This window comes from Engystomops pustulosus, chromosome 3 (assembly GCF_040894005.1).
Source record: "Engystomops pustulosus chromosome 3, aEngPut4.maternal, whole genome shotgun sequence".
NCBI classification, from domain to species: Eukaryota; Metazoa; Chordata; class Amphibia; order Anura; family Leptodactylidae; genus Engystomops; species Engystomops pustulosus.
The window spans coordinates 217,559,527-217,573,274 of record NC_092413.1 but is presented as its reverse complement, the minus strand read 5'-3'; the positions used below and the strand labels follow the sequence as shown (position 1 = coordinate 217,573,274).

The following is a 13,748-nucleotide window of genomic DNA, read 5'->3' as shown; positions in this document are numbered from 1 at the left end:
ATTACAGTATAGTACAGGCAGCAGGCGCCAAGCTCCGGTATATTACACTATAGTACAGGCAGCAGGCGCCAGGCTCCTGTATATTACAGTATAGTACAGGCAGCGGGCGCCAGGCTCCCGTATATTACAGCATAGTACAGGCAGCGGGCGCCAGGCTCCCGTATATTACAGTATAGTACAGGCAGCAGGCGCCAGGCTCTCGTATATTACGGGCAGTGTCTCGCTTTCCCACAGTCTCCTGACACGCGCCATTGGTCGGAGGCTCCTGGTATTGATTATTGATTATTCCAATCCTGTGAGGACGGACGGCGGCACAAAGGCATAACATCTGCATAATCCAAAGTGTCCCCTTGTATCTGTATCTCATCCTAGGAAAGCTGGGTGATCACCAATAGGGCTGCCATTCTGAACGGCACAAGGTGCATTCACTCAGCTTTCCTAGGGGGATGATCAGCAGTGCTGGCAGACATCCTGGCACTCAACTTTCCCAGAAACAGGATGACTTTAATGTCTGGTCGTGGCTGCTCTTAAAGTCACAACCACCAGGAGTTCACCCTGGGACAATCCTGGAACTGAACCTTTAAGACCCAATTCCCCTTAAGAGAAGCTTTTCTTCAAAGTCCCCGACTCTTTCATGTTTCTCCTCCCTCCGGATGACTGACAGCGAGAGTCACAGGCCGAGCCCTAAATCTGGGCGTAACGGGATTTATGAGGGCGAGACACCCAAAAGAGAGACTGCAAGACATCATCTACAACCTGTGCCCTGCTCCCCAGGGATAGCCGAGCTGTGTATCTAATCCTATCCTGTGTGATACTGACTGCTGAGCTGTGTATCTAATCCTATCCTGTGTGATACTGACTGCTGAGCTGTGTATCTAATCCCATCCTGTGTGATACTGGCTGCCGAGCTGTGTATCTAATCCTATCCTGTGTGATACTGACTGCTGAGCTGTGTATCTAATCCCATCCTGTGTGATACTGGCTGCCGAGCTGTGTATCTAATCCTATCCTGTGTGATACTGACTGCTGAGCTGTGTATCTAATCCCATCCTGTGTGATACTGGCTGCCGAGCTGTGTATCTAATCCTATCCTGTGTGATACTGACTGCTGAGCTGTGTATCTAATCCCATCATATGTGATACTGACTGCTGAACTGTGTATCTAATCCTATCCTGTGTGATACTGTCTGCTGAGCTGTGTATCTAATCCTATCATGTGTGATACTGACTGCTGAGCTGTGTATCTAATCCTATCCTGTGTGATACTGTCTGCTGAGCTGTGTATCTAATCCTATCCTGTGTGATACTGTCTGCTGAGCTGTGTATCTAATCCTATCCTGTGTGATACTGTCTGCTGAGCTGTGTATCTAATCCTATCCTGTGTGATACTGACTGCTGAGCTGTGTATCTCATCCTATCCTGTGTGATACTGACTGCTGAACTGTGTATCTAATCCCATCATATGTGATACCGACTGCTGAACTGTGTATCTAATCCTATCCTGTGTGATACTGACTGCTGAGCTGTGTATCTCATCCTATCCTGTGTGATACTGACTGCTGAACTGTGTATCTAATCCCATCATATGTGATACTGACTGCTGAACTGTGTATCTCATCCTATCCTGTGTGATACTGACTGCTGAGCTGTGTATCTAATCCAATCCTGTGTGATACTGACTGCTGAGCTGTGTATCTAATCCTCTCCTGTGTGATACTGCTGAGAGATGTATCTAATCCCATCCTGTGTGATACTAACTGCTGAGCTGTGTATCTAATCCCATCCTGTGTGATAATGTCTGCTGAGCTGTGTATCTAATCCTATCCTGTGTGATACTGACTGCTGAACCGTGTATCTAATCCCATCATATGTGATACCGACTGCTGAACTGTGTATCTAATCCCATCATATGTGATACCGACTGACTGCTGAACTGTGTATCTCATCCTATCCTGTGTGATACTGACTGCTGAGCTGTGTATCTCATCCAATCCTGTGTGATACTGACTGCTGAGCTGTGTATCTAATCCTCTCCTGTGTGATACTGCTGAGAGATGTATCTAATCCCATCCTGTGTGATACTAACTGCTGAGCTGTGTATCTAATCCCATCCTGTGTGATAATGTCTGCTGAGCTGTGTATCTAATCCTATTCTGTGTGATACTGACTGCTGAACCGTGTATCTAATCCCATCATATGTGATACCGACTGCTGAACTGTGTATCTCATCCTATCCTGTGTGATACTGCCTTCTATACTGATAATACAGATTTAGCAAGTGTAGCTTGATCAGACCTGGCTGATAACACAGGACAATAGCGTACAATGGGGATGATGTCAGGGTAATAGGACGCAGCTTGCTCCCATTACACATGTGGTTTAGGTTTAGTGCCCGGGTGCTCGTCCCCATCTCATCATCCAAGGAATTTTCTTTTATGTTCCTTGTGTATTGTCCAGTGCGTTCTCCCTGCACAGATTATTACCTACTTCTTACAGGGGGTAGGATAGTGGGTGAGGAGGTGACCCTTGGCCCCTGGTGCAGACCCCAGGAGCTCAGTGACAGCAGAGGAGCTGCTATGGGACGTAATACACAATAAGGAAGGGGCCGCCCCTAATGTCAGATACCCCAAAGTCTGCAGGTTCTAGGTGGTCACCAACAGCCCAGGAATTATTCAGGGATTCCCAAGAGTTGATGACAAGTCCCTGCGGTAGTGGAGTTCCCCTTTAAGGAGAGTCATTGTGGTTCAGCACTGACCACAGAGGGGAAAACACTACAAAAATGCTGAGTAGTCTGTCAGGCTCTGCTCACACAACTATATGGTCAAAGGTCACATACTGGCATATCATACTACGTGCCCCCCCCCCCAGCCTGGCTTCCCTAGGGGACATTCCACGTGCCACCCCCACCTCAAGTTTCTTGGGGGTCATCACACGTGCCCTCCCCTTGGAGTCATCCTACGTGCCCCCCCCCCCCTCCGGCTTCCCACGTGCACCCACTCCCTCGGCTTTCCTGGGGTTCATCCCAGGTGTCGTGGCCCCTCCCCCGGATCCCCTGGGGGTTATCCTACGTGCCCTACCGGCTTTCCTGGGGGCCATTTCCAGTGCTAACCTCTGCTTCCCTGAGGTCATCCCATGTGCCCCCCATGCCTGCTACATGCCTCCACCCCCAGGGGTCATCGCTGGGGGTCACAACCCTGGACTAAGTATATACAGGTATATGGGTGATGAGGGCACAGGATACGATCACTTCTTGCCTCTCCGAAGCGTCACCGATCCTTTCCCAGTGACTGCACATACACAAAGCAAATATAAACAGAGACCCCCGGGGGGCGCTGCCACAATATACAAGAATCAACCGTGTCCAGGGGGTGGGGGAGGGCAATGTACATGCTCAGTGATATTTACACATGGGGCACAGCGTGATCTGCCTGCTGGCATCCCGGGCACCATGACCTGGTACACGACGGGAGAAGGCAGACACGGCGCCACCAATGTTATGTACATAAAGACCCCAGAGACCCTTAATAGGATCTGTCCACAGAGGTCACCACACAGTTATACAGTGTTACATGTAATCACAGCTCTGTGTCCTCACACTGCTGTGCTCTGTCCAGCCAGTATTGTCCCTGGAGACATGTGTAATCAGATTTACGTGTATGTTATTAGTAACAGCAGGACTGTGAAATATGGATTTATATTTCAAAACTATAGCTACAGGGGGAATTGGAATGCTTGTTCTCACACTGCTGTGCTCTGTGCTCTCTGCAGACAGAGTAAGGTATAGCCCCAGGAGAGATGTGTACCCATACACTGTAATATATGGATTTATATTCCAGGATTGTAGCTTCTCCAACTATAGTAGTTGTGTGCCCTCACACTGCTGTGCTCTTTGCTCTGGCCAACAAACTGCTCCACAACTCCTTCCATCTGCATTAGCTGCAGTAGGCTCCCGGATGAATACCTAGGTTTTACCTAGGTTAGAACAGATAAAAAGAACTTCTGGACCAATCAATTCAGACAGCACAGAGCACAGCAGTGTGAGGACACCGAGAAGCTAAAATACTGGGACATAAATCCATATAATCACAGTACTGCTGCTTAATACAACAAACACAAAGGTACGATTACACATCTCTCCAGGGACAATACCCTCCACTGCCTACAGAGAGCACAGCAGTGTGAGCAGAGAGCACAGCAGTGTGAGGAGACCCCACCAGTGCACTAGAAGAAGCTACAAACCTGGATTATAAATCCAATTTCACATTCCTGCGGCTACTAACAACATACACAAAGGTCTGATCACGCGTCTCCTATCCGGGAAGGTTGTGGTCAGTAAACCTGTTCTCTTTGTCTAAGAAGCTGAAAGCCGCCAATACTTTGCACAGCTGAGGGTTTGTTACTAATGTAACCAGTCCAGAGGACAGTCCAGGCTGCAGCAAGAGCCTCATTCCTTTCCTAATAAGAATTCGCCACAATGTATCAGCCTGGAGTCCACATCACAGTGGATACAACTGTAACAACCCCTCAGCTGTGAGTGGTATTAGGTCCGTGCAGGTTTTGGGATTCTTGATATGGATCGGAAGGTTCAGAAAGTTGTAGAACTTCCATTCCCATAGGTGATGCCGTGTACCTGCGCTATGGCTGAACCTTCTGATAAGTGGGGGCTCATCTCTGGGACCACCACTGATCTGGACATATTAACCCCCCCCCCTCATCCGCGTGAAAGAAATGGGGAATCTTAGAGACATGACCTCCCCTTTAAGCCTGATAGAGATGACATACAACAACTGCGGCTCGTCCCCTCAGGGGGGATCGCACAATGAAGACGCAGCGCCCCCCCGGCTCACACAGAACAATCATCATGTGAGCTCAATGTCAGGAGAGTCCCTGCGAGACACTAAATATTTCAGAAGGTGAAGCCACAGTGTGGGATGTAAGAGGCAGGAACAGGTGTCACCAAAGGAGGGAGGGGGTAGCCGTCACTGAGGGGGGGTGACCCATGAGGGGGGAAAGCCGTCACTGAGGGGGGGTGACCCATGAGGGGGGATAGCCATCACTGAGGAGGGGTGACCTGTTAGGGGGGGGGGGGATAGCCGTCACTGAGGAGGGGTGACCTGTTAGGGGGGGGGGATAGCCGTCACTGAGGAGGGGTGACCCAAGGGGGGCGATAGCAGTCACTGAGGAGGGGTGACCCAAGGGGGGCGATAGCAGTCACTGAGGAGGGGTGACCCAAGGGGGGCGATAGCCGTCGCTGAGGAGGGGTGACCCACGAGGGGGGGGGATAGCCGTCACTGAGGAGGGGTGACCCACGAGGAGGGGGGATAGCCGACACTGAGGAGGGGTGACCCACGAGGGGGGGGGGATAGCCGACACTGAGGAGGGGTGACCCACGAGGGGGGGGGGGATAGCCGTCACTGAGGAGGGGTGACCCATGAGGATGGGGATAGCCGACACTGAGGAGGGGTGACCCATGAGGAGGGGGATAGCCGACACTGAGGAGGGGTGACCCATGAGGATGGGGGATAGCCGTCACTGAGGAGGGGTGACCCATGAGGATGGGGGATAGCCGTCACTGAGGAGGGGTGACCCATGAGGATGGGGGATAGCCGTCACTGAGGAGGGGTGACCCATGAGGATGGGGGATAGCCGTCACTGAGGAGGGGTGACCCACAAGGGGGGGGATAGCCGTCACTGAGGAGGGGTGACCCACAAGGGAGGGGATAGCCGTCACTGAGGAGGGGTGACCCACGAGGAGGGGGATAGCCGTCACTGAGGAGGGGTGACCCACGAGGGGGGGGGGATAGCCGTCACTGAGGAGGGGTGACCCACGAGGAGGGGGATAGCCGTCACTGAGGAGGGGTGACCCATGAGGAGGGGGATAGCCGTCATTGAGGAGGGGTGATCCACGAGGAGGGGGATAGCAGTCACTGAGGAGGGGTGACCCATGAGGAGGGGGATAGCCGTCACTGAGGAGGGGTGACCCACGAGGAGGGGGATAGCCGTCACTGAGGAGGGGTGACCCATGAGGAGGGGGATAGCCGTCACTGAGGAGGGGTGACCCACGAGGAGGGGGATAGCCGTCACTGAGGAGGGGTGACCCATGAGGAGGGGGATAGCCGTCATTGAGGAGGGGTGATCCACGAGGAGGGGGATAGCAGTCACTGAGGAGGGGTGACCCACGAGGAGGGGGATAGCCGTCACTGAGGAGGGGTGACCCACGAGGAGGGGGATAGCCGTCACTGAGGAGGGGTGACCCACGAGGGGGGGGGGGGGATAGCCGTCACTGAGGAGGGGTGACCCACGAGGAGGGGGATAGCCGTCACTGAGGAGGGGTGACCCATGAGGAGGGGGATAGCCGTCACTGAGGAGGGGTGACCCATGAGGAGGGGGATAGCCGTCATTGAGGAGGGGTGATCCACGAGGAGGGGGATAGCCGTCACTGAGGAGGGGTGACCCACGAGGAGGGGGATAGCCGTCACTGAGGAGGGGTGACCCACAAGGGGGGGGGGGTAGCCATCACTGAGGAGGGGTGACCCACAAGGGGGGGGATAGCCGTCACTGAGGAGGGGTGACCCACAAGGGGGGGGATAGCCGTCACTGAGGAGGGGTGACCCACAAGGGGGGGGATAGCCGTCACTGAGGAGGGGTGACCCACAAGGGGGGGGTAGCCATCACTGAGGAGGGGTGACCCACGAGGAGGGGGATAGCCGTCACTGAGTAGGGGTGACCCACAAGGAGGGGAGATAGCCGTCACTGAGGAGGGGTGACCTACGAGGAGGGGGGATAGCCGTCACTGAGGAGGGGTGACCCATGAGGAGGGGGGATAGATGTCAATGAGTAGGGATGAAAAGTTACTGAATTTAAGAAAAACTTCCAAAAGTTGGGGACGGGGTTAAAAAGGTGATGTCGTGGTTGTCAGCAGTACACATCACCGCACTCTGAGGTCCTGATTACCAGTAACCCCATGTGTCACACTGCACAGGCAGCAGCTCAATGGCCGGCATTGTCAGACACCGCTGAGGTCATGGGCAGTCACCAACATCACAGGCGGCCATGACACGGGGGGGGGGGGGACATAACCCACAGAGGACTCTGAATAGTTACATCAGCAGCGGAAGACAGAAACAGATGCAGAAACAAGATGCAGCACTGCCCTCATCCTGGAGGGGGCGCTGTACCTCAACACAAGTTTGAAGTGTCAAATATACTCTTTATGTAGTGGGAGTTGTTCCTGACCAGTGCCTACCACTTCTCCTGTACTATGGTGGCTGCAGTACCATTCTTATCCTTTCTATATAGAGGGGGCGCTGTATCTGACCAGTAACTACAGCTTCTTCTGCACTATGAATGGCTGCAGTACCTTTCTTATCCTTTCTATATAGTGGGGGCGCTGTATCTGATCAGTAATCACAGCTTCTCCTGTACTATAAAAGGCTGCAATACCTTTTTTATCCTCTGTATATGGAGGGGGCGCTGTATCCGACTAGTGTCACCAGCATTCTCTGCAGTATGAATGGTTGCAGTACCTTTGTTATTCTTTTAACATGAAGGGGGCGCTGTAACTGAGCTGAACAAACCCTATGCTCCAGGAGCAGGACTGCGCCAAGGTTAAGTACACAGCGTGGCCTGGCAGCACATCAGAGCAGTAGTGTCAGTGAAGTGGAGAAGGGAAACGGCTGATACCAGTGGACAATAGCCTGCAATCCCCTGCACAGCAGCACAGGGGGAAGATGCGGGTAGTAGTCAGCACCAGTCCACACATGGCCCAGGGCAGTGCTAAACATTGCAGAAGAACTGGTCTATGGGAGGTGAGTGACAGACCAGGGGCACCTCCAAGACATGGTGGGGGCAGGTGACATACCACGTCACAGTGCTGCCTGCATCGGATCACTAGTTATATGACATCATTACCCAACACAGGTCGTCTCTGATGATGTCACCATGTGTGGTGTGACATCACATGCCACCACAAGCTGCAACTATGTCACTGAATACAGTGTGACGTCTCTTCCCGGTGCCTCCTCCTGCTGATGAAGACAGTATGAGTGGTATGACATCACAACCCAGCACAGGATGGACTGTGTGACATCATTTCCCAGCACCTCCCGCTCCTGATGATGTCACTGGATTGTGTGACATCACGTCCCGGCTGCCCCTGATGATGTCACTGGATTGTGTGACGTCACTTCCCAGCACCGCCTGCCCCTGATGATGTCACTGGATTGTGTGACATCACTTCCCGACACCGCCCGCCTCTGATGATGTCACTGGATTGTGTGACATCACTTCCCGACACCGCCCGCCTCTTATGTCCTAGTCTAAATATGAAACAATATGAGACTCACAACAAAACAGTAAATACTATATCACATACAATTGTTATAGAGTCAGCACGGTATCACCCAACTTTCCCAGAATCCTGATGTCACTACGAGACGCCAAACACAAACATGACTGTCACTTATAGATACAAGAACTCATAGGAGAGACTGACACCAGAGGGACACAAAGGAAATATATAACAATAGTCAGTCACATCCCAGGCTGTCACCAGGTCACTCACTACAGGGACTGTCACTCAGGACAGATCCTACCAAGATCCCAGGCTGTCACACACACACATCCCAGGCTGTCACCAATATCACCAAGCCACTCACTACAGGGACTGTCACTCAGGACAGATCCTTCCAAGATCCCAGGCTGTCACACACACACACATCCCAGGCTGTCACACACACACACACATCCCAGGCTGTCACCAGGTCACTCACTACAGGGACTGTCACTCAGGACAGATCCTACCAAGATCCCAGGCTGTCACACAGATCCCAGGCTGTCACACAGATCCCAGGCTGTCACACACACACATCCCAGGCTGTCACACACACACATCCCAGGCTGTCACACACACACATCCCAGGCTGTCACACACACACATCCCAGGCTGTCACCAAGACACTCACTACAGGGACTGTCACTCAGGACAGATCCTACCAAGATCCCAGGCTGTCACACACACAGATCCCAGGCTGTCACACACACACATCCCAGGCTGTCACACACACACATCCCAGGCTGTCACACACACACATCCCAGGCTGTCACACACACACATCCCAGGCTGTCACACACACACATCCCAGGCTGTCACCAAAATCACCAAGCCACTCACTACAAGGGCTGTCACTCAGGTCAGATCCCACATACTAAGATCCCAGGCTGTCACCAATATCATCGAGTCACTCACTACAGTGACTGTCACTCAAGTCAGATCCTAAAGAGATCCCGGGCTGTCACTCAAATAATATAATAATAATTTAATATTTATATAGCACACACAGATTCCGCAGATCAAAAAGAGACACTCAGATTATAGGCTGTCACTCAATCTAGAGACTCTCCTGCAGATCACAGGCTGTCACTCGCATCCCCCAAGTGTCACTCGGATAAAAGTCTGTCACTTGGTCAAGAGGCTTTCACTCAAATTAGAGACTGTCACATCCTCAAGTGTCTCTCTTATAAGAGACTATCACACAAACTAGAGACGGTGACTTACATCCCCAACTGTCTGATCAGAGACTCACATCCAAAGTGTCACTCAAATCATAGGCCACGGGGCTGTCACTCACACCACGGGGCTGTCACTCACACCACGGGGCTGTCACTCACACCACGGGGCTGTCAGTCACTTCCCCCTGTCCCTGTGAGGTGAGGGTCTGGCACGGCTCGTGCTGTGGCTCTGTCCCCTCAGGTGTCAGTCTCCTCCGGGCCGCTCACCTCTCTTGTTCATGGGCCGGAGCCGCACGGCCACCTTCACCTTGGAGTCGCTCATCCTGCTCTCTGCGAGCTCCCAGGACCTGCCCGGACCCCGCCGGCTTCCGTCTCTCGGCGAGGTGGGCGGCAACCAATGGGCGGAGCTTGGGAGGCGCGACGTCATGACGTCAAAAATTAAAGCACGGCGAGACCTGATCACGTGGCGCGGAGGTTGTTACCATGGAGACACAGCTGCTTCTCACTCCAAGTTGTCCCATTCCTCAGGTACCATGTGTAATCCGTACAGAGCAACCACTTGTTATACCAGCTGAACATCTCCTCCAATCAGGTGGCTGTTGTCATTTTGTGATACGGTATGTGAGTGGTTAACGTGCCCCAATCACCTGGCGGCTTACATTCTCTAGTCTCTTACTGAAAAATGAAAGCTGGGATTTGATTGGCTGCCTCAGGTCACAGCTTTGTCTGCGACTGAAATATGAAAGCTGCAGTGTGATTGGTGGATGTGGGTGACCACCGCGTCCTTGTTACTTTACTTCCTGTACTGACATTATAATATGTTTATGTTTCTTCATTTTCTATATAACAATATATTTACTACTTGTGTCCTAGGCTGTTTGCCCCTATGTATACAATATTACTAGGTAGAACTTCCCTTTAAAAGAGACATCATCTTTAATTTCTGTCCCTGAGTCACCATTCTTGTGCGGCACAATGATTCTTACAGCTGACGGTCAGTCTGGGCATCAATCGTAAACACATCAGAGGCAAACATGTCTTAATTGTGTTAATACTTTGTAATGTATCATCCTAGATTTCTTGCCCCTGGAATCCGAACTGCTTAGCTCATAGAGCTGGGGCTCACAATCTATTCAACCTACATGTTTTGGAGTGTGGGTGGAAACCCACGCAATATTCACTGACAGCAAGCAGAAATCTTAAAGAAAATGTGAAAATTAAACTGTACAAATGCAGACTAAACTTTAAGGGAGTCTACCACCTGGATGAAGGATTGTAAACCAAGCACACGTACATGCCGACGTGTGTCCCCTTGAGATGGATCCGCTCTTATTTTAGCCTCTTATGCCCTTTTTTACAAAACAAAGGCATTAAAAATAAGGCAAATGAGCCAGAGGGGCCCTTGGCTCTATAGCTGTTAATTGAGCACAGAGCCCCTCATTTAAACCCTTTTTTTCTTAAAAATAAGAGCAAAAGGCCCCTTCCACACTAGCGTTTTTCATGCGCGAGTTCTGCGCGTGCTTTTGACGCGCAGAACTTGCATTGCACTCTGTCCCATTGTTTCCAATGGGTCTTTCCTCATTTGCGTTGTTTTTCACGCGCGTGCATGTGTTTGTTTTGACGCGCGTCAAAATCGCAGCACGCTCTACTTTTGCGTTTCACGCGCGTTTTTCCCGCCCCATTCAAGTCTATGGAGACGCATCAAAAACGCATTGCACTCGCAATCATTGCAAGTGCAATGCGAGTACAATGCGTTTTAAACGGATGGGTTGCTAGGTGACATGAATAAGAGTATTTCCCCTGCTCGAGATCGAGCATTTAATTAAAAAAACACAGTGAAGAACAGTGAAGTATAGAATAAAAACAGTGAACACAGGATCATTTAAGAGAAAAACACAGTGCAGAACACAGTGCAGAATAGATTACAGATGTTCGGCACATCTGCTTACTTGTCGGGAGATACGCGCGGAACGGTGCGCCCAAAATAGCATGTGAAGAACAATATATATGTGTGAAGAACACATTGCAGATGTATTTAAACATCTGCAATTTGTTCTTCACACACATATATATTGTTCTTCACATGCTATTTTGTTCGCACCGTTCCGCGCGTATCTCCCGACAAGTAAGCAGATGTGCCGGACATCTGCAATCTATTCTTCACTGTGTTTTTCACTTAAATGATCCTGTGTTCACTGCTTTTATTCTATTCTTCACTGTTCTTCACATCTGCTAACTTGTCGGGAGATAATATACGCGCAGAACAGTGAAGAATAGATTGCAGTTGTTTGCATACATCTGATAACTTATCAGAAGACATTCTTTTTCAATTAAATAACACATTTTATTCCCGAACCATGGTCCCTTTGAAAAATGCTCGAGTCTCCCATTGACTTAAAAACGTGCATGAAAAACGCACTGAAAACGCAAGAAAAACGCGAACAACACGCGCGTGAAAGACGCACAAACGCTAATGACTCCAAGGAAAAATGGAACAAAAACGCAGCCAAAAACGTCTGTTTTCACGCATTGCACCCTGACGTGAAATGCAACGCTAGTGTGGAAGGGGCCTAAGAAGCTAAAAGAAGAGTTGATCCTGCCAGAAGGTGGCACACACACCCATTGCTTTTGAGGTTGGGGATCCCTTGCTCTCTTTGGCGGCTGCACATACTCCGCTTTTCACATTCAAAGTGATTTTGGAAAATGCCTGAGGCTGCCCACTCCCAGAGATGAGGGTCCTGGGACCTTTATTCTTTTGGATTATGGGGGGCCCTTGGTGCACGGTTATTCCTGGGGCCCCACGGGTTCCTCACAGGAGTGTGATTATATCCTGGCAGCCTTGTGTAGCGGCAGAAACACCCTCATGAATAGGAAATGAGTGGAATTCCTCATTGGACTCATCAGCACAGCTCTTCCCAGGACAGGAATGCCGGAGTCACTAGTGGTGGAGGGCTGCCCTCTGCTGCTGGCTGTGCAGTACTGCTATGTCACATCAGACCATGAAGTAATGAAAGGTCAGAACGATTCTTCAGCAGATCAATACACTTGGAAGTATTAATCGCTGGCAGGGTTATCATCTTGTGGGGGTGTGCCCTCATCAGAGAAATGTTAGGCCGGAGATGAAAAATATTCACCATTGCTCATGAAAGCGAACAACAGTGAAATAATAAGTCACCTAATGCCCCCTGTAAACTACGGCAGTGTAATGTGCAGAAGAACTAATGAAAACCAATACCATAATAATTTATAATAGTCCCTCGGACCTGATTACAGATTGCCCCCCCTCCAGCGAGCACAATATAGCTAAAACGTGCCTAAAATGTACATGGCGGTATTATGTAGAGTATTACGTATGCTTTTCATACAGAGGCACAATCACTGGATTACTGATGTTACACCTGCAACACCCCTGCCAACGTATAGGCAGGCTGATAGTTGTGAATAGCGCCCTCTCCAGGTTAGGAGCTGACGGAGGGAGTCATGAACCCTCTTTGAAGGTTCTAGAACCTGGACATTATGTAATAGTAGCTGTAGATTCTGCCTAAACAGGCAATAGTTTAGTGGGTGTAAAATATTAACCAATTATATGGCTGTATTGTAAACTGGAGTGTGATTGGAGGGATGCTGCCACCTGACCAGGGGGAGGATAAAACCCCTGTGCAGTGGGAGCACAGGCCTCTTAACTACCAGCTCTCGTGAGAGCACATGCTCTAGACCTCATGGTCTTTCTACAGAGCCACAAGGTCCAATCTACAGAAACAGAGTGAAGAGACATAAACCAATTCCAGGGCCAGAGTCAGGAGACTCCAATCCAGAGCTGAAGCTTCCACAGTTTGGACACAGCTCCATCTCCATTATCCCAGTCTGCCTCTACTACCAGGCTGGTGCCTTATTCCTGTGGACCACTCTCCACGATCGCTCCAGTACCAGAATCTGCTGTTGACCGCTAAGGCCCGTTGCCTGCTACCTGTTCAATAAAGAACTGTGAGTTGATTTGCACAACGTTGCCTCCGTCTGATCCCTGGATACGGCTGTTTCCACCACGGGCTCCCCATCCATTATCCAGGGACTTACCTCACAGACACTCAGGGGTTGGCACAGGGAGAACCAGTACATCAGCCTCTCCCTCCATATTTCTTGCACACACCACCTGCAGGACAGCCCCCAGGTCCCCATACCAAGCACTGTAACATAAGCTTGACCTGGGCTGCAACCGCCAGCCACTCCGGTATTCTGGG

The 13,748-nt window shown here is 50.8% G+C and overlaps 1 protein-coding gene across 1 annotated transcript in view; it reads right to left on the bottom strand.

Moving 5' to 3' along the window:
* KIF13B (kinesin family member 13B) overlaps nt 1-10,004 on the bottom strand; it is a 142,354-nt gene extending 132,350 nt beyond the window's left edge. Inside the window, exon 1 of the mRNA XM_072143836.1 lies at nt 9,778-10,004. Coding sequence (XP_071999937.1) covers nt 9,778-9,937 — 160 coding nt within the window. The 5' untranslated portion in view covers nt 9,938-10,004. The remainder of the gene's footprint in view (nt 1-9,777) is intronic.
* Nucleotides 10,005-13,748: the final 3,744 nt, after the last annotated feature.